General features: G+C 43.8%; 2 protein-coding genes across 3 annotated transcripts; both read right to left on the bottom strand.

Annotated features, from left to right (window-relative positions):
* Positions 1 to 6,330: 6,330 nt before the first annotated feature.
* Positions 6,331 to 8,238, bottom strand: ARL11 (ADP ribosylation factor like GTPase 11). Of its 2 annotated transcripts, none has more exons than XM_032874094.1 (2): positions 8,119 to 8,238; positions 6,331 to 7,279 (listed from the first exon to the last, which is right to left on the bottom strand). In XM_032874094.1, exon 2 carries the CDS (start codon positions 7,259 to 7,261, stop codon positions 6,713 to 6,715), a length of 549 nt encoding a protein of 182 aa, XP_032729985.1. In that variant the 5' UTR covers positions 7,262 to 7,279; positions 8,119 to 8,238; the 3' UTR covers positions 6,331 to 6,712. The 2 variants fall into 2 exon arrangements, with proteins under 2 accessions (XP_032729985.1, XP_032729984.1); XM_032874093.1 differs by having other exon boundaries at positions 6,331 to 7,421; positions 8,119 to 8,232.
* A 3,783-nt stretch (positions 8,239 to 12,021) lies between these two features.
* On the bottom strand, positions 12,022 to 12,860 carry LOC116877368 (transcription factor BTF3-like). Its single transcript, XM_032874092.1, has one exon. The coding sequence runs from the start codon at positions 12,752 to 12,754 to the stop codon at positions 12,266 to 12,268; it is 489 nt and encodes a 162-aa protein (XP_032729983.1). The 5' UTR covers positions 12,755 to 12,860; the 3' UTR covers positions 12,022 to 12,265.
* Between the last annotated feature and the right edge of the window lie 8,485 nt (positions 12,861 to 21,345).

Here is a 21,345-nt window from a genome sequence, read left to right as displayed (position 1 = left end):
TTATTGAATAAGCATTCATCCAGAATGTGATGTGCCTCATAAGCAATCAGCTAGAGATTGCAAAGACAGAAAGGAATCTCACCCTCTGATACAGCCAGGCAGACAACACATTATCTACATAATAACTAGTCCTCAAGTCAGAGGGCATGACAGCACCATTTGTCATATAAGGTTCATCCTAGATTTACCTGGTAATTGAGGTCACCATCTGTTAGCTAATTGGCTTTAACCTAAACAGAAACAAGCCTCTCATATCTTTATGACAGAAAGTAGTTTTGCAACGTGGAGTGAGGTACTTGCCAAGTTAGGTTCCTACTCTTCCACAGACTGGGAGGCAGGACCTATCTCACTTGATGTTGACATTTCAAAGGGATTGGTCTCAGGTTCTTGAGAAAGACATTCCTGAGTCCTAAAACTAGCTACAGCTTTATTTAGCTTTCTCAAGGATTTACATACATTTCAAAGAGACAGGGGAAAGAACTTCCTTGTCTAAAGCTCTAAGAAGGGCACCTGGGTGGCTCAGTGGGCTAAAGCCTCTGCCTTCAGGTCATGGTCCCAGGGTCCTGGGATCTGGTCCCGCATCGGGCTCTCTGCTCAGCAGGGAGCCTGCTTCCTCCTCTCTCTGCCTGCCTCTCTGCCCACTTGTGATCTCTGTCTGTCAAAGAAATGAATAAAATCTTTAAAAAAAAAAAGGCTCTAAGAAAAGGGATGCAGGGAGAAGTATCTTCTTTTCAAAAGGGACAATTAAGCCTCCTATTTTGAATTTGCATTTGTCCTTACAGGCCAAGAGATGGCCGCAAAGGCTGGCCTCTCCACTTCCTGTTCACTCAGGGACTCTCCCATCTCATACCAGCCTCTGCCTAAAGAGGCACAGACTAAACAACTCATCATTCGTATTTGACTTAACTCTGTCTGAAGGCTGGGCCTCGGGTTTCTGGAAGAGAGGGCCCCCTCCCTCCACCCCCAATCCTCCACTCACCCCGCTGAGTTATATTATCTTGTTTCTGAGGAAAGTGCAAGTCTTCTGTGAGGGGACCTCCCTACCCTACCTGAGGCTGGGGCTGGGACGCTTGAGGTGTTGACGTGTGTTCTAAATCCTTGAGGACAAGAAGGAAAGGCAAGGTCCTGGCTCCCCCAACATGTGGGGCATGGGCACCTGGTCCACTTGGAGGAACACAACTATCCCAGCCGGGCAGCAGGAGGTACATGTGTAGACATGAGGACAGACAGCTGAAAACCACAACACGTCAAAACCAGCCCCTGTCACTTTCACCAAGGATTCATCTGACCAAGAGTAGAAGGAGAAAAATCTTTAAAATCCATGAGCCAGAAAGGGAGAAACTCAGCCTCCTATTCAGATGGGTAAATCACCTCTCCAAACTAGAACAGTTCTCACTGTACACAGTGTTCGCAGAAAAAAAGAATAGGGGCATTTTCATTTAAGAAGAAAACAGATACCTGCTGTCTTGCATTTATAGCCACATTCATGGACGCACATTACTGCTCCTTCACTCACTCTCAGGGATTAATGGGAGCTTGATGGCTCTGAAAGGTGTGGGAGAATTGGAGCAGGCAAAGTACCCCTCAGGTAAGGAGAGCACTATTTAAAAAACAAACCAGAAAACATGATTTGTTTTTTCCTAAGGTTCCCTGTTTGTAGCTCTGTAATGTAAATGTGTGTGTATATATATGTGTGAATATGTCTATGTCTCTGAGCAGACGAGCAGCAGGGAAACCCTTCCATCTGCCCCACTACCTCCGGCTTCATGGCCCTGGAGGGCCCTAGCCTGCCTCAGGTGCGGAAGCAAGGGCTGAGGCTGCCATACTGACTACTGATGCCCTACCCCTCAGTTGCCAGCAGCAAAGGAAGCACACTTCCCACTTGCAAGGGCCAGCTAGCCTGGACCTGTTGTCACTTTTGCTTCGACGCAGGCAAGGCTAGCTTCCCCGTGGTCTTCAGGGAAGGCTCTGAGAAAGGATGGAGTCCCACCCTCCCTCCAGCAACACCAGTGTTGGGGTGGAAGCAGAAGGAAGAATGGGAGTCCTGGAGTGGGCAAGGCCGGGCCCCTGCCTGGGCAGAAGAGGAGCCTCAGCGGTGCTCCTCTGGGGCACTGGCTCTGGGCCCTGCCTGTGCCCTCACTGGCCACCTACCTCCAGGGCCTTGGTCTCCTCCATGCCCCCTACCATTCCTCACTCGGCCCCCACTTAGCAGTTCCTCTCCTACTTAGACTAAAAGTCAGGTGGTTCTGAGCATGTCGTGGTCCAGAAAGTGCACGTATGACTATTTGCTGTTGTTTTTACCACAGAGGATGCCTGAAGTAGAGGTGCGTGCTGCCATTTTGGCTCTCGAGGTCATGAGCCTCTTGGAGTTCTCATTTGGGGATTTCACTCTGGACAGTTCAGAGGACCTGGGGACTCCCCCGCCAGGTTCAGTTCAGTAGCCTTAAGCAGTTATTCATCATTCACCCAGGTACTTAATGAGCAGCTCTTAGTACCTAATACTATTATATTGGATATATATTCAATATCATTATATTGAAGAGGATCACAGGAGGTAAGGCATCCCCTGATCACTAGGAACTTAGACCATCCTTGGAGAGATGATGTACCCACATGTAGAACAGCCCCAGTTCAGGCACTAACAAGGGGGCCAGCCCCAGGAGAGTTCAGGAAGGGGGTGAACATGGGCTGAGGGATACGAGCAGAGCTTCCTGCAGAGGTGGGATCTGAGGTTCCCTAAAATTATGGGCAAGAGTCAAACAGGAAAACATCCTTAGCCTAAAAAACAGTAGGAGTTCAGGAGGCTTCCCTAAGGTTGTGTGACCCCAGAGGCCTGCTGCCACAGCTAGCATCACTCAGGTAACTACAGGCCTGCTCGCTGACCTGGAAGCTTGAAAAGCCGGAGCACAGACACAGAGGGTCCTAGGAAATCCCAGGAAGGTGCCATGGGGCCTCATATCCTGTGGGATTCCCAAACCCACAGAAGGCAAACTTCTCAGAAGCTGGGGAGATGGAAGGCTGGCAGACTGCCCTCAGACTCTGAGGCTCTCCAACCCCACCTGTCCATAGTTCCCGTTCCAGAATTCACCTGCTGAGTTTCTGTGACTGATTTGGCATTCAGTCCCTCCAAGCAGGGACCAGTAGAAAGTTCTGGTCAACACCAACGAAGCACTAATGGGCATGGTTCTTAGGATATTTTGTTATCCTTCTTCCCACATCTTATCCAGGGCGGATGATGAGAGGAGAGCTCCTGAGGCTTGTTAAGAGCACGTCTGCCTTCAAGGATTTGCGGCTGTTGTCACGTACTACCTGCTGGTCCCCCGTCCACTCTGTTTGGTCCAGCCAAGGAGCATGCTCTCAGAGCTGGACAAGAGTGTGGTCCATCCTGATGTCAGAAAGGAGACTGACAATTGTCAAGAGAAAGGAAACAAATGCCCATAGCATGATGGCTTCTGCAGATGTCTGTTTGCCCCAGCAGTGGCAAGAGTGTTCCTGTCAGTCAAAAGACATCCCAGTCACCCTCTACGCTGCCTCCCTGCTTCAGGATTCTCTGTCCACCCCAAGTCAGCTACCCAAGCCATCTTCCTAAGTACAGATCTCCCTGCCACATATCAAAACAGTTCAAGACATTCAGAAAGACAGCTCATAGCAGATGGACCCTTGCCCATTACAGAGGTACAGAAATATTGGGTAAGCTATCACCAAAAAATTTGTATTTTCATACATGTTGTCCCTGAACAAAGAAGGGATATCTTCAAGTGGCAGAAATGAAGAGCAAAACCTCAGCCAAAGCAGGTAAGTGTAAGCTGGGTCCTGGAGTCCATGGAGATATTAAGAAGCCAAGGTTAGGCTCTAGGGACCAGGTTAAGGTTATAACACCTGTATGGGAACAGGAGATATGGTCTTAAGCTTGCTTGGAAGAGAGAAAATTTTCATCTGAGTTTGGTAGAAAAGCAAGAGTATCAAAGAGATGCCCCTTCCTTAAAGAGGATTGGAAACGCGGTCCACCAGCTCAGGAAAGTATGAAGAAGCAAATGATCTCTCTTGGGACATGGGTGGGGAGAAAGAGAAGTCACCTGTCAGAAATTGAATCCTAGGGCCCTGCCATAAATGGGCACAGAATCCAGATTGATGCCGCCTGTGAGGCCGTGAGCCCCAAACAGAGAAACTAACATGATGTTTGATCTAAAACAGTTGAAACCTCTAGGAGTCTAGTCGACGCCAGTGTGCAACCACACTGTGTAGAAACACTTTCACACCCAGGGCACATGGGAGTCACACAGGACAAACAAGTCCTACCAAAGATGAGCTCACAATAAAAACTGACGCATCATGTGAGGAAAGGAGCCTCTGTGCATGGGAACCAGCTGGTGCATCAGGCAGGGTACGGTGTCTTGAAGACTGAAGACTTGATCTGAAGAATGATCTGAAGAAGCTATCCGCACGTCCCTACCCAGCACAACCCACCAGTTTTGGCCCCATTCCAATTTGTTCCTTCTGTGCCCACCTTCTCAGGTCATGCCAATCCCTCTGGTCACATACACTCAAAACCTTATGCCATCTTCAACTTCTCTCAGCTCTTTCCTTCAAAAATGGCTTTCAATTTCTCATCTTTCTTCCTCCCTTCTCCTCTGTTACTGCAAAGGGCAGCTAGCTGGTCTCTCTGCCTGCCTGACTCCAGTGTCCCCCTTCTTTTTTCTCCAGCCCACACTGCCACTAAATTACACTCTCAAATGGCAAGTCCAGGGGTTTCACTTCCCTGAGCCAAATCCAGATTACAAAAGTCCAAACCTTCCCCAGCTTGGACTTAAAATTCTTTCCAGTTTTGTTTTCTATTTAATACATTCCTCTCATCCACCCCTCACCCCACGCCAGCCACTTGTCCTTCCTTCACTCCCCCTCCTACTTACAAGAAGTCACCTCCCTCTGATTCGACAGCTTCCCTCATCACATCGGTTGACTGAAGGTCAGCCTTGGCTTAAACCTTCTAGAAACATGATGTCATGGAAGAATACAGGCATCATTTGGGCTAGACCTATCTGGTTTCAAATTCCAGATATGTCACTTAGTAGCTCTATGCCTCAAGCAAGTCACAACCTCCCCCAGCCTCAGTTTCCAATTATGCAACATGAGAATTATACCACTTTGCAGTATTGAGAGGATTGGAATCTATGGAAAGCACTGAGCACAGAACTTGGCCCCAGAAAGTGCTCAATAAACAGTTGCTGAATTGAGCCTCTGTCTTTTTATGGGAGTTTTGTCCTGCTTCCCCAGCCAGAGCTCCACGAGGCCTGAGGCCTTGTCCAAACTGTCTTTGCATCTCTGTACTTTTCCTGTGCCTGACAAAGGAGAACCTATCTACTGACAAGTAGTGGAAGGAATTTAGCATGCCTAACCTGATGTTAGAAGGGAATAATTGGGTAGAGGGACCTAGTGGATCTCAGATATTGGAAGAGTGTTGAGGGCCCATTTATACTGTATCACTCCAGAGAGGGGAGAACACCATCAGAAGCTATAAGGATGGTTTTAGTCCAGGGTAGGAAAAGCCAGCATACAGAGCTGCTTAACATGAGAGCAGGTGTCAAATGTAAGCTGCTTGCCATTAAAACACTCAAATTATAGGAAGTATTCCTCTGGTGGATGATAGATAAGACCAGATCAGTGTTTAACTTTTGGGAGTCACAAAAGCCTTTGAAAGTCTGATAAAAGTTGTGGATCTTCCCCCCTCCCCAACAAAAAGGCTCAAAGCATAACATTTTACAAATAATTTTGTAAATAATTTCAGGAGCTTCATGGTTCCTAGGTAAAGATCACCTTAAAACCCTTGTAGTATGCTATGTTCAACTTTTTAAAAAATTTAATAATGAGAAAGAAGCATTTCTGTTACATGTATCCTCAAAATTCACACATCCTATCTCAAGGGCCTGATTCATAACTAAAAACTCAGTGCCATTTGCCCAAATTCAATGCTCTACATATTTGTTAATTGAATGAATGAATGAATGAAATCCTTGATTGACCTTTAAGGAAAGATAGGTACTGCACAGAGAAAAAAGAAAGAAAAAAAAGATAAAAATGAAGCATTTTATAAAAAGACCAATACACGATGATAAAAGGTAGAGAAGAGTTCATCAGGGTCAGAGAAAAGGATACATTTTGGAAGGCCCCCAACTCCCAGCCTCTTGCCCAGGGCCAACTGCCCCAGCGAACTTCTAAACCCAATATTCCATGAGGACAGAGTCACCTACCCAACTCTGCTTGCCCTGGCTGCTTGTACGCGTAGTGATCATGGCACAAACCCAGGGCACCAGGGAAAAATCACTCCTAACATCGTGACCATGTCCAGATGATATTCTAATCTGATTTTGAAACCTTTCCCTCTGTGAATTTAGGTCTTAATTGTAATGCGACCATTCATTGTTCTATTACAATTGCTCAGTTCACCCTTGGTAATGAGTTATTAAAGGAAGCATGTCGAGGCATTTTTCCCCCTTAGAGTATTATTATTCAAAGAATAGTTAGTTTTCAGCATAAACTCTAGTGACAATAAGCCCCAAGAAGAAAATATCCTGTCCAAGCACAGAAGGACTTCTTTGACAAACTGAGTTTCAGATTCTCAAGGACCAGCTGCTTTCAGTTCGTATGGGCACAGACACGCTGCTCTGCCCAGACCCAGTCTTCTTGCTCTCCCCACTCCCTGCCGCACCTGCACTCACGTGGGAACACAGTGGCAGCGGGATTTCAGGAGCCTTCTCAAGCTCTGCAGGGCCTCAGGCAGCCCGGCCCCGGTGAGGGCACTGCAGGCCTGGAGCTCCCAGCTGCGGTCCTGGAATCTCTCCAGGCCCAGCCTGTCTCTGATCCCAAGCAGCGGCAGAGCACCGGGCGCCTCCTGCTTGTTGGCCAGCACCAAGAAAGGGACACTGGCCATGTGTGGATCGTTCAGGACTCCCACGAGCTCAGCCACGGCCTCAGGCAAGCGTGCTTCATCTGTGCTATCCAGCACATACACGAGGACATCCGTGCCTTCCAGGTAGTCCTTCCAGTTGGCCCTCAGCTGGGTCTGCCCCCCGACATCCCAGATTGTCAGAGACACATGCCCCGGGGCTTTGAGCGGCTCCACGTTGAAACCAACAGTGGGCAGGGTCTCCACCAGCTGGTAGCCCTTTAGTTTGTACAGGAGCGTGGTCTTGCCAGCTGAGTCGAGGCCTATCATCACCACCTGGGCTTCTGCCTTGTGACCTCGGGAATTCACAGAACCCATGGTGGCCACTGCTAAGCCCTAGGGGAGAAAGGCCAGGTGCACACATCAGCCATTCTTTTCAAGAGGAACACAAATCCACGCAGGCACCTGGAAGAAGAGCCTCTCCTCCAAAAGTAGGAAGCGTCTTTACAATGTCAGGTTTCAAACACAGGCCTGGGCTCTGAAAGGGCCAGGAAGTAAGGGCAAATGAGTCACCAGGAGCTGATCTATATCAGGAAGGGGGGAAGGGGGGAAGGGGGCTGTGTGAGGGAAGGGCTCCCTGGAGGACGGCCAACAAGGCTCACATTCCTTGGTAGTTAAAGCGAAGAGGCAAAAGGAAGTTCATTCCAGTTAGATATAACCTAGTTCAGTAGGAATGACCGAAAGATGTCTTCAGTTCCTTCTAGTCTGTGGCTTCCCACCTCTGATCTCTTCCTATAAACCTAAATCCTGAAGTGGAAGCTAGCTCCAGTTCCATGCACCAAGTGAAGAAGACAGTCCGCTTGGGTAACTTGGGCGGCCGTTGGCGCTCCCCTCAGGACCAGCACTGTGTCCTGCAAACAGTGGCTATGTCAAGTATGGTTGCCTGGGGACAAATTTACAAGTCACAGCCAGGTGGTTTCTTCCATTGCCTTATCAAGGTACATTGCCCATAGAGCACGATTCACATTTTTTATTTAGAAATGCCCAATTTCTAAAACCAAGGCCTCTTCCGGACCTAGGGGAAACCTGGCTGGGACTGGGGAAGGGACATCTCTCCCCCGGCGGGTAGGACCGGGGTGGGGGGAAGTGGGGATATTTCGGCTGCCTCTGGAGGGATATAGGACAGGCTCCGTTCATTCCTCAGGCCAGCGGGGTTAGAGGGAAAGTAAAGTTACCTCCGTGTTCTTAGACTGCGGCCGAAAGCTCCTCCTCTGTGGCAGTCCGCTCGCACGCAGCTGCTTTTTGCGCGGCGGTGGTGTCCCAAGAGCAAAAGGAGAAGAACAGTAGTGGCGGTGGCCGGTTCCCCTTTTCTGCTTCCTTCCGCAGGTGGTCGGGGCGGGGCGGACTCCACAGCCCCTCCCGCAGGGGACCGGCCGCACGGACGTCCCCAGCCGGTCAAGTCTTGGTAAAGCCCAGCCTCGCACCAACCCCGTTTCTCAGCAGCTCAGAACACATGTCTTGATGGCATTTTTTTTTTTTTTTTCCTGGAGCCTGGAGATTCTTTTGCTTGCTTGGACCCTACAGGTTTTTAAAAACTGCCTAAGTATGATTAAAACACTCTAAAAAAAAAGTAACTATGTTGAAGGCAAATGGCAAGAATTTAAGAGTTGTGTCAGTGTGGTGGAACTGTGCGCAATTAAACTTACTGCTTAATTTTTTTTTTTTTGCAATGTCATCATGTTTTTCCCAGGAAACGATGATACCTCCAGAAAACACAGTTTTTTAAAAAAATTATAGCCAAACAGAAGCCATTGATTCTGCATCTCTCCAGTGGGCATCTGCAGTTGCAGTGACATGTCTCTTGGGACCAGTCACATGTGTTCGGTGCTTTCCGATTTCCCAGGCATTATTCCATTAAAATGGTAAGAATCGAGTTGGGGGTTATTACTCTCCCGTTTTACAAATAAAGAAAGGGGTTCAGAGTAAATAATTTGCTCAAGATCTTGCTGGGATTTACTCCTCTCCTCCTCTTCTAGCGTGTCTGATACTCACTGAGAAAGTGCTTTGTAGAGAGTGAACATCCTGTTGGAATTGTCGTTGCTTTCCTTAGGCCTGGGTATTTTAACAGGAGGGAGCAGTTAGGAAAAGTCAGAAACACCGTGTGTTATGCTCACCACTCTGTTGTTGCTGCTGCTACTGTTGCTTAGTTCTTGGGGGTACCTGTGGGCTGTAGTCGTTTTACAACCAGACTGGGCAAGTGGGAATTTACAGCCAAAATCGGGGAGGGGGTTCAGCAGATGGGAAATTACTGAGCGGGAACATCAGGGGTCAAGAGGGATTCTGGTTAAACTGACCCAACAGGATTTTTGCTGAAGACAGGCCAGGTGGCCAGACATCACCTGGGGGACGGTGGGGGCTGAGGAACGCGATCAGATTTTGAAGTGATTAGATATTAAGGGCAGGGCATTCTGGTTAAGAGGTAGGAGGGTTCTGGCTAAAATGGTATTTTACGAGGAAGTGCGCAGATGATCCTAGAAGAACTTTCAGGAGTCTGACTAAAGTTAAACCAAGCAAAGAATCTTTGTCATTACCTAAGAGAAGTCTCCAAGCATTAAAGAACTGTCTGGAGGAGGGCTTATCCGCCTAATCCTAATCCGTGGGGCGGGGAAATCAGATCAAACTGAGACTCAGTCTTATTCAGCTGATGAATCCATGGGGATCCTGGCAGGATTGATTTGCAGGAGGATCAGGATGGGCAGAGGATAAGAACATGGAGGCCAAGGTTAAGGTGTGCCTGGGGCGGAGTTAAGGGGGCAGGTTTGCTATTACTCTGATTCTGGTTCCTTCGTGTGAGTCCTGGGAAGAGGGAGAGAGGTACACAGGAGCTGAAGAAGCTGCTGACTTGGAGAAGAAAGGCTGGACTAAGTACTGAAAAGTTTAGTTCAGCTCAAATATCTTATAGGACAGAGATTTTTATGGAGCAGCTGTAAGCAAAACTTTGTACAGGCTATCGCATGATTTTTTAAATTATTTTTAAAGATTTTATTCATTTACTGAGAGAGAGAGAAAGATTTTATTCATTTACTTGAGAGAGAGATTTTATTCATTTACTTGCAAGGAGAGAAGCAGAGGGAGAGAGAGAAACAGGCTTCCTACTGAGCAAGGAGCGTGACACAGGCGCTCTGTCCCAGGACCCTGAGACCATGACCTGCGCCACAGACGCTTAACCCACTGAGGCACCCAGGTGCCCCTATCACATGATTTTTAAAAAAAAAAAAAAAACCTCTTCAAAATGCATCTGCATGCCATATGAATGGGAAAAGTCAGCATCATGTTTGTGTGTGAAGACTAGGACATCGTGTATCAAAATTAGATACAGAATATATTGTAGACTCTTAAACTGTCTTTGCTTTGCATTATAAATTGTATTTAGAATTACTACCATTCTGAGTGCCTTGTATTTTACATTTACAGCACAGCTTATCTTCCAGAACTTTTCTATTTCTAGTTTCCATTTTATTGGTAACACCATCTCTTTTTTGTTTTGTTTTGTGTGTGTGTGTGTTTGTTTTTTTACCGCCCCCTTCTTATAAACAAATGAGGAACCTGGCAAAGTCGGGGGTGAGGGAAGAATTTCCTTGCCTGTCTCTCTTTGCTCTGTCTCCCTCCAAACAGAAATAGTATCTCTTTCTCTCTCAAAAAGAAAACAAAACCAACAAAAAAACACAAGAGGAAAAGGAACTAGCAGTGGGGGGTGTGCCTTCTGGAACAGCCAGCTGAGAAAGATCAGAAGGATGTAAACTCTGCACCCAAGCAGCTTCAACTCCTGACTAACGAGTTTGCAGCCTTTGCAGGAGTTTCCTGACTCGAAGGGGGAAGAGCGAACAGGGGCCAGAGACCGCCTCCAGAACATGTACACGGAGGATGATGCGGAGGCCAAGACAGAAGTGTGATGCGCTCCCAGCGCCTCAGAGCCAGTGTGGGTGCCGGTGAGCTGCAGCTCTTTATCCTCCAGGGTTGTTTCAATATGCAAAGTAGGTCCTCAGCAGCAGCTGCTCTTCCATCATCCGCGGTTCCTGAACTGGAGAGTGTATTTTTAGTTGGCAGGGGGGAAAAAAAACTCGATTAGGAAGGAGGTTGGAAGGTCACTTCGTAGCTAGAAACTCAAATCCACACTTGAGACTTCTCTGTATTTCTCAGATGAGTGCTTTGATTCTCTTCTTTTTATAAACCAAGTTATGGAAGTAATAATGAATATATTATTTCTCATTTGAGTGTCAAACAATGTAAATGTCTACAGGACAAAATTCTTAGGTTCACTCTTTTTTCTTTTTTTTTTCGTTTGTTTTGTTTTGTTTTGTTTTTGAGAGGGAGGGAGGGAGAAAGAGAGAGGATGGGTAGAGAGAGAATCCCAAGCCAGTTCCATCTCTAAAGTGGAGCCCCTGCCCCCCACCAGGGCTCAGTCTCACAACCCTGAGATCATGACCTGAGCCTAGTCAAGAGTCATATACTTCACTGACTGAGCCAGCCAGGTGTCCCTTAAGTTCACTGTTCTTTTAAAAAAAAAAAAAAAAAAAATTTATTTATTTATTTTAGAAAGAAAGGGCGAGAGTGAGTGGGGGAAGGGCAAAGGGAGAGAGAGAAACTCAAGCAGTCTCTGCACTATATGCATAGAGCCCAAGACCGTGCTCGATCTCATCACCCTGAAATTATCACCTGAGCCGAAATCAAGAGTCAGACACTTAATCAATTGAACCACCCAGGTGCCCCGAGTTCACCCTTTAAATCACTACTTCCCTCCTCTGAGATAATCAGGATTAGTAGTTTGACACACATTTTTGCAGCGATCTTTCTATATATACTTATATGTTTAAGAGCACACACCTCGGGGCGCCTGGGTGGCTCAGTGGGTTAAAGCCCCTGCCTTCAGCTCCGGTCACGGTCTCAGGGTCCTGGGATCGAGCCCCACATCGGGCTCTCTGCTCAGCAGGGATCCTGCTTCCCTCTCTCTCTGCCTGCCTCTTTGCCTACTTGTGATCTCTCTCTGTCAAATAAATAAAATCTTTAAAAAAAGAGCACACACCTCTATTTTACTGTTTATTTTTTGTTTGCGTCTTTTTTTTTTTCCCTAGGCAAAGAACTTTATTAATCTTGTTTCAAACTTTATTCCCAGGCTTCTTCAGCTTAATTAGCTGCAAAGAATGAATTGTGTATAAGCAAAAACTGAAAAGAGCTGCAGTGTCCAAGGGGCTTGGGCTTAAAAATATTAGAGATCTAGATTTTATCAGATCCATGAGCAAAATTTTAAAAAGCAGTCATAATATAAAATGGCAGCTCCCAGTAACTTCTTCAAGTTTTATCTTCTCCAGAAGTTGACCCAATTCAGTTTGCTTCATTCTTGGAAGCTTCATCAAAATTCTTCACAAGATCTGGAACTTCATCATCATCATCCTCTCCGGTAGCAAGTGGTGCTTTTCCATCCACAGATTGTTTGGGCAGAGCTTCAGCCAGTCTTCTTAAACTAGTCAGACTGTCTGCACCAAGTTGGTTTAAGATACTGGGTAGCATTTCTGTCAGCTGCTTTGTCTCAGCATGGCCTGTAATGGTGAAAGTGTTCGCTGCCAGCGATGCCTGAACTTTGGGGTTGTTAAAGTGGATCACTGTTCCTTGGTTTGTGAACATATTCACTTCTTCAATACCAGAGATATTATTTACCCCTAACTTCTTTAAGGAGAACTGAAGTTTTTTGTCATCTGCTGTAGCTGTTCTATGAACCACCTTCTTCTTTCGGCGAGCAGTTCCTTTCCCACCAATGCGCACTTGTGCTTGCAGTTTGGCGAGTTTCTCCTGGTTCATGATAGTTTCTTTCATCTTGTTGGAGCGGAAATGGGACCGCGCGGGGGACTAGGGTTGGCGCTCAGGGGGTCTCGGGCGGACCAGCTGAGATTAGGTGCACACACGCGGGGACGCAAGATGGCAGCTCTTGTTTGCGTCTTTTAAACGTAATTGTGATATCTGTAGCTTGTCATATTAAACAATACATTTATGAGATCTTTCCACATTAGTATATATCCTAACTCAGATACACTTACCTTTTTGTTATTATTTTTAATAGGATTTTATTAAATGATGAGAAGACCTCAAGAAATACAAGAAGCATAATGCTAAAATATTCATAGGTTTAATTGTATGATTCTGAGATTAATTTATAAATAATCTAGCAATGGAGAAGTAGTAGCTTGGATATAAGATAAGATTGGCCCTAAACTGAAAGCTGTCAAAGCCAGGTCGACAGGGGTGTATTATATTAGTCTCTACGTTTTGCATACCTTTGAAATTTTATGGAGTAAAATATGAAAAGCATATGTAAGAGGCATATTCCAGTTTACCAAATGTGTGATTCTTTTTTTTTTTTTTTCAGCATAACAGTATTCATTGTTTTTGCACCACACCCAGTGCTCCATGCAATCGGTGCCCTCTCCAATACCCACCACCTGGTTCCCCCAACCTCCACCCCCCGCCCCTTCAAGACCCTCAGGTTGTTTTTCAGAGTCCATAGTCTCTCATGGTTCACCTCCCCTTCCAATTTCCCTCAACTTCCTTCTCCTCTCCATCTCCCCTTGTCCTCCATGCTATTTGTTATGCTCCACAAATAAGTGAAACCATATGATAATTGACTCTCTCTGCTTGACTTATTTCACTCAGCATAATCTCTTCCAGTCCCTTCCATGTTGCTACAAAAGTTGGGTATTCATCCTTTCTGATGGAGGCATAATACTCCATAGTGTATATGGACCACATCTTCCTTATCCATTCATCCGTTGAAGGGCATCTTGGTTCTTTCCACAGTTTGGCGACCGTGGCCATTGCTGCTATAAACATTGGGGTACAGATGGCCCTTCTTTTCACTACCAAATGTGTGATTTTGCCACAGCTCACAGGCCCCTGGGTCTCCAATGAGTTGTCACACTCCACACTTCTTCTGTAAGACATCAAAAGTTGCCTTCTCCAGAATCTGCTGTGACCCCAGCTGGTGTAGGTTATTTCTGCTTTATCCTTACCACGCTTCGTGTGTATACAAACACAATCCACACAGTCACACACACATACTCCTACACTAAAGGAATTATCTTATTAAGCTGAGATTTTAAAGACATAGGGGTCGTCAGTTGAGCCCCTAATCTGTATCATATACAATGTCTACATGTGTTTCATTACTCCTCTCAACAGCTTTGAGAAGTGAGGCTTTTTTGGTCCCCTTTTATAGATGTGGAAACTGAGGCTAAAAAAGATGAAGTAATTTGCCCCAGCCTAGTGTTTTTATTTTTTATTCTCAATTTTCTATCATTTTGTCAACTATTTTTATTTTTATTTTTTTATTTTTTTTAAGATTTTATTTATTTATTTGAGAGAGAGACAGTGAGAGAGAGCATGAGCGAGGAGAAGATCAGAGAGGGAAGCAGACTCCCCGTGGAGCAGGGAGTCCGATGCGGGACTCGATCCCGGGACTCCGGGACCACGACCCGAGCCGAAGGCAGTCCTCCAACCAACTGAGCCACCCAGGTGTCCCTTGTCAACTATTTTTAGATAAATGCAGGCAAAAAGTGATCTATACAAACTGAGAAGCAAGCAAAATCTTACGGAGAAGGAATATTGCCCTTCTTAGATGAAAATAAACTGAAGAGAGTGTCTGGGTCATGGTCTGAATTTGGCTTCCTTGGGAGTTTTGTTACAAGAGTCCCTCCTGGGGCAGTCAGTGTGCAAAGGCATGACAGACAGCATCTTAGGAAGAGTAGGGCTTCCCACAGTTGGGGCAGCAGGCAGGCCTTGCTGGTGGGCCCGGTACTGGCTATCCAGCGGGAACATGGTCAGTAGGAATGGATTGCTCTGTATATTCTACGTCAAGCCCACTTTCCACTTCAGGAATGAGCAAATCAGGCTACTTCTTGGGTTGAAAGGAGTAATGTCAGGTGGTCCCTGTCTGTAGGGCATGGAGAAGAGGGGAGAAACTTCATTGCCATGTGATCAAAGCCCGCCAAATACAGATAAGAATTCGAGCCAAGCTTGCCTGGGAATTTTTTCTTCCAGGTAAAGAGAATATAATGACTGCAGATAGTTTTGTGATAAGAGTCTTTATTGTGTTTATGTCTTAAGTCATACCACTTCAACTTGAACTAGGTCTCTACATCATATGCACATCTCCTTTGAGATGCCCTTGATCTCTGTCCCGTGTGGGATCCTCTGCTTTTACATCCCAGATTTTCCCCTTTCTTGGTTTGCTTGGTTGTTTTGGTGGAGCATACCTTCAGTAGCCTCTCAGATGCATGAGAGGTAAGTTTTAAGACTTTGAATCTTAAAATGTCTTTTTTTAAACTCTAACAATTTATTAATAGTTTGTTTGCATATAAGAGTCAAGGACGGAAATCATTTCCTTTCAGGACTTAGAAGGCATTGCTTCACACTGCTGCTGTTGAGAATCTGAAACCAGACTACACTCTTGATCCATCATTTGTGACTCTTTTTCTCTCTGGGAGCTTATAAAATCTTCACTTCGTTCCAAGAATTCTGAAATTTCAACTAAATTGTCATGTTGTGAAAGTTTGTGTGTTTTTAATATTTCCCCTTTTTCTTTTTTATTCTTTCCTTTTATTTTATTATACTTTTTAATTTACCTTTTTGGTTTTGTATGAGAGAAATGTTAAAATGATTCGCAAACCAAAATGTTTTAAAACCTTTTTACTTGGTATGAGTCTATTTTCATCCATTATGCTGGAAACTCAGTGGGCCCTTTCCTCTGCCTCTTACTGCTAGAAGTAAGTTACTTTCAATTTTGGGACGTCCTGAAACTTCCCATCCATTTTTTATGTTCCTTCTTTTTGGAATTCCTATTATTTGGTTGCTGAACTTTGACTAATTCTCTTATTTAAAAAAATTAGTTTCTGGGTCTCCTGGATGGCTCAGTCCATTAAGCATCTGATTCTTTGTTTTGGCTCAGGTCATGATCTCAGGGTGGTGAGATTGAGCCCGGTATTGGGTTCCAAGATCAGCAGGGAGTCTGCTTGAGAGGCTCTTTCTCTCTCCCTCTGCCCTTGCCCACCAATTTCTCTCCCTCTCAAATAAATAAATAAACAAATAAATAAATAAAATCTTTAAAATATACTTTTTTTCTTTCCCTTCTTACATCTTTACCTTTTCACAGTACTTTCTGGGAGATTTCTTCAATGTTATCTTTCAACCCTTCCATTGTGTTTTCGTTTCATTTATTATCCCTCTTTTTTCCATCCAACAGCTGTCTTTTGTTCCATGAGGTTCCATGGAACCAGGAAGAATGACCATAGGAGACCCCAAAGTGGAGGACATGTGGTAACAACCAGAGGGTTTGTGCTCTATTTTCTGAGTTACTGAAGTCTGCCTCCTTCAAGGCAACATGCAGTCTGTTTCCCAGCATGGAGCCTGCCAGCCTGCTTCTACCTGGATCCTATTTGCCATCTTGGGACAGAATGTTATTAGATCAATGTGTGCAGTGATTACGCTGGGGACAGATGAAGATGCACAGAACATTTCCCAACATAGATCATACGGTGGGCTATAAGCCTCAGTAATTGTAAGAGTTGAGATCACACTGAATATATTCCTCTGCGTGACAAAAGTGGGATTAGCAATAAACACTGGAAAGATATCTGGAAAACCCCCCAATTTTTGGAAATTAAACAGCCTACTTCTAAATAGCCCAAAAGTCAAAGAAGAAATTGCAAGGAAATTAGAAAATATTTTGAGCTGAATAAAGATGGAAATACAACAGAACCAAAATTTGTGAGTTATAGCAAAACCACTGGGAAATTTATACATTTAAATGCTTATATTATAAAAGAAGAAAGATATAAAATCAATTAACTAAGAGAAAAAAAGAAAAGCAAACTAAATACAAAATAAGAAATAAAATAAGAATGAAAAGCAATTAAATAGAAAAAATAGAGAATATGAACACAGTCAAAAGTTGATTCTTTGAAAAGACTAATAAAATCAATAAACTGCTGATAAGGCTGATTAAGAAGAAAACAAAATCATGAAGAATAAAAAAAGGGACATCACTATAAAAAAAAACTGACAAAAAAGATATTATGGGCAGTCTTATGCCAAGAAAACCAATAGCTTAGATGAATTGAATAAATACTATTTGTTGAATAAGCTATTTTTTTCCTTTGGCTAACTTGAAATATCACCTTTCTTGGGGCGCCTAGCTGGCACAATTGGTTAAGCATCTGACTCTTGATTTTGGCTCAGGTCATGATCTCAGAGTTGTGAGATTGAGTCCCATGTCAGGCTCCACACTGAGCGTGGAGCCTGCTTGGGATTTCCTCCCTTTCTGCCCATCCCTCCTCCTTCCCTCTAAAAAAAAGAAAGAAAGAAATATCACCTTTATTGTACATGAATTCACTTACTGACACACAGGTATGGGTTTGGAAGCTTTTATATATCATTACTGTATTTGCTCTAAGAGTAAGTATTACAGTAAACCAGTGGGAAGTTGCATCAACTTTTCTGACCCAGCCTCAGGGGGCCACTCCTGCTGCATTTTATTGGTTACAGGCCAATTTTAGGTTAGTTTCAGTTGTATAACATAGTGATTTAACAATTCTGTACACTACTCCTTGCTCACTGTGAATAGTGTAGTTACCATCTGTCACCATACAATATTATTACAATATTATTGGTTATATTCTCATCCTGTACTTTTCATCCCCATGACATATTTCTTTTACAATGGAAAGTTTGTACTGCTTAATCCTCGTTGTCTATTTTATCCATCCCTCCACCCATCTCCCCTCTAGCAACTACCTACAAACTCGTTCTGTGAATTTAAGAGTCTGTTTTTCCTTTGTTCATTTGTTTTGACTCTTAGATTCTACATAGAAGTAAAATCATAGGGAATTTATCTTTCTCTGTCTGATGTATTTCACTTAGGGAAATATTCTCTAGATCCATCCGTGTTGTCTTAAATGGTAAGATCTCATTTGCTTTTATGGCTGAGTAATATTTGTGGAGAATACTTTTTTAAAAATTATTTTTATTAACATATAATGTATTATTAGCCCCAGGAGTAGAGGTCTGTGAATCGCCAGGTTTACACATTTCACAGCACACACACCATTGCACATACCCTCCCCAGTGTCCAAAACCCCACCACCCTCTCCCTAAACCCCCACCCCCTAGCAACCCTCAGTTTGTTTTGTGAGATTTAGAGTCTCATATGGCTTGTCTCCCTCCCAATCCATCTTGTTTGATTTTTTCCTTCCCTACCCCCCACAACTCACCACCTTGCCATCAAATTTCTCATATCAGGGAGATCATATGATAATTGTCTTTCTCTGATTGACTTATTTCTCTTAATATAATGCCCTCTAGTTCCATCCACGTCATTGCAAATGGCAAGATTTCATTTCTTTTGATGGCTGCATAGTATTCGTGTGTGTGTGTGTGCACACACATATATGTGATATATATGTAATTATAATATATATATATATATACACAAATATATATACATACATATATATCACATCTTCTTTTTAAGGGTGAATTTATAGTGCCAGATTTGTGAAATCTGGCCACACAGGTGAAATTTACTACACAAGACCAAATACTCTTTAGATTCTAAACCTTGGAAATTTAATCTTGGAATATTTTACAACATAAGTGAGACAGTATTCTTTAGGAATTATAATTTGACTGATAGTCAAATTATGACTGGCAATACCCAGCACATACCGCAAAGAGATTCATAGAGAAAAGGGTGGTTTGTTTTTTAAAATGTGAACATTTTCTTATAGAAACCATACATTTATTTTTCACAAAGGAGCATGAATAGGGAATGTCAACAATGGTGCGCTAAACAGCACATTTAATTTCACGAAAGCTTCAAATCCCACTATAGAATCCTGCGGAGCTAGATTAAATTAGACCGCATGGTGAACTCTTTAAGCAAAACTAAGTGGGGGCACCTGGGTGGCTCAGTTGGTTAAGCGTCTGCCTTCAGCTCAGGTCATGATCTCAGGGTCCTGGGATGGAGCCCCTCGTTGGGCTTCCTGCTCAGCGGGGACTCTGCTTCTCCCTCTCCCTCTGCCCTTCCACCTGCTAGTGTTGTTTCTCTCTCTCTAAACAAACAAAGAAACAAACAAACAAACAAAAACTAAGTGGCCTCATTCTTAAGCCTACATTTATCAGTTCAGTGGTAAGGAAAGGCTGATCTGGAACATTTAGGTCAAAGAGAAAAATGGACAAGAACTAGAATATATGACTCAATCTCTAAGCTGATTAAGGCCATCTGTGGGAGAAATTTCTAGAATAGGGAGTGGTGCTGCATTCCCTGCACCAATTTTACCTGGCTGTAGTGATAAGAAGGAGATCAATGGCTGCTCTAGAGGGAAGGCAGAGAACTCCCACAAAGAATAGATATTTATACAATATAAGACTATGTGTATACTTTTGGTCTCTAAAAAATATAGCCCAAATGCCATTCTTGACCTTGGTATATACCCATGCTTGGGAAAGATGAGGAGGCTAGGGGAGATAAAGAGGTGAGGAGAAACCTAAAGTGTAAAGGATCTTGGATTCCCATTGGCACCCCCTTTTCCCCTAGAGAGATACTGACACAGTCACAGTAAATGAATGTTCCCATCCCAATGAACTCATTAGATGGGAATAATACATTATATCAGTGTATGAGCTTATCCTCATGAACCTTCCATACACAAAAGGGAAAAAGAAAAAAGAAAGAAAAAAGGATTCCAAGGGCTTTAAATTTACTCTCAAACATTAAAAAAAAAAAAAACAACAAAAAACACTTTTTCTTCCTTTTAACTGCTTTCAGTAGTTACATGTGAAATGGGTATTTCAGAGTTTGCAAGTGGTGGGAAAATAAAGAAATAATAATAAGACTAAAGAAAAGGAGAGACATTTAAAAACTGCATCAGGATATGACCTGTCCCCAATCATTTGAAACCAAGTGTTAGAAGAAGCAGAAATACCAGATTTCCATTTAGCTACCTGCTAGATCTACTGCCTTTTAAACAACTTTAGATGTTCTTCCTGTTTTGCTAAATCCAGGGAAGGGCAGGTAAGTATCTGCTGGGTGTGTTATAACATAGTAAGCTGTTCAACTGTAGGAAATGTTGAACCCTATGTAAATTCTGACTCTCTGTCTTCATACACTGCTCCATTTACATTTGAATAGCCCATATGTACCTATTGCACAACTAGGAAATCTGTCTTCTCATCTGGCTCACTGATTAACTTTTGAGTGGGCTGAAATAAATCCTACTCATTGCTGAGTTTGTTTCCTGGTTCGTGAAGCACTGAAGTAACCTCTGGTAAATGTGTCTGGGCCATGTTTTAAAAGTGGGTCACCCCTGTAACAGGTTTAGAAATGTTACAATAATTTTAGAATTGGATGAAAGACTGTATCTTGAAATTTAAAAAATATATATATAATTTGAATTTGGTGTGAATTTCTTTTCTTTCTTTCTTTCTTTCTTTCTTTTTTTTAAGATTTTATTTATTTATTTGACAGAAATCACAAGCTGGCAGAGAGGCAGGCAGAGAGAGAGAAAGGGAAGCAGGCTCCCCGCTGAGCAGAGAGCCCGATAGGGAGCTCCACCCCAGGACCCTGAGATCATGACCTGAGCTGAAGGCAGAGGCTCAACCCACTGAGCCACCCAGGTGCCCCTTGGTGTGAATTTCTTACCAGGCAGCATCACGTGTAGGTTGGTTAGTAAATAAACTAGAAGCAAAGGAAAGAAGACATTTAACAGACTGTAGGTTCGGGCCGGCGCCACAAGGTGGCAGGCTTACTCTCTAGTCTCCCTCTTCAGGCCCAAACGGGGAAAAACGATCTTAAAAAAGAAACAAATCTTAACGTTTGGATTTAACTACCTAAAACCACATATTTTAGGAAGATAACTTTGAGAAAGGATGACATAAGTTCTTAGTTTGTCAAGATCGTATATTCAGGGATGCCTGTGTGGCTCAGTGGGTTAAGCATCTGCCTTCAGCTCAGGTCATGATCCCAGGATCCTGGGATGGAGTCCCACATCTCCCATTGTGATCCTCTTTGCTCTTTCAGCTTCTGCGGGTTTCTCATGGAAGCCACTTTTGAAGATGGTGTAACCACAACGCGGAAGGAAACTTGGTCCCCAAATCACATCTTGGAGGAGAGCTTTGTGCCTGTTAGGAACCATCGTTTTGAATGCTCTATGAGTGAGAAACAAACTTCTATTTTGTTAAGACACTGAGATTCTGGGGCTTATCTATTATGACAGCTAACATCAACTAAAATAGCATGTAGAGCACTTAGCACAATACCACACACAATACCTGCTTAATAAATGTTAGATGTTATTAATATCACTCTACATATAAACCAGGAGGTGCCGGGTGGCTCAGTCGGTTGAACGTCTCACTCT

This window comes from Lontra canadensis, unplaced genomic scaffold (assembly GCF_010015895.1).
Source record: "Lontra canadensis isolate GAN:19392208 unplaced genomic scaffold, GSC_riverotter_1.0 scaffold51, whole genome shotgun sequence".
Classification (NCBI taxonomy): domain Eukaryota; kingdom Metazoa; phylum Chordata; class Mammalia; order Carnivora; family Mustelidae; genus Lontra; species Lontra canadensis.
Note: the sequence above shows the minus strand (reverse complement) of the source record. Positions and strands in the feature narration are given on the sequence as shown.

Bases quoted from the DNA above. Each gene is read 5' to 3' on its own strand.
- ARL11 (XM_032874094.1), bottom strand. From the start codon at position 7,261: ATGGGTTCTGTGAATTCCCGAGGTCACAAGGCAGAAGCCCAGGTGGTG.
- LOC116877368 (XM_032874092.1), bottom strand. From the start codon at position 12,754: ATGAAAGAAACTATCATGAACCAGGAGAAACTCGCCAAACTGCAAGCA.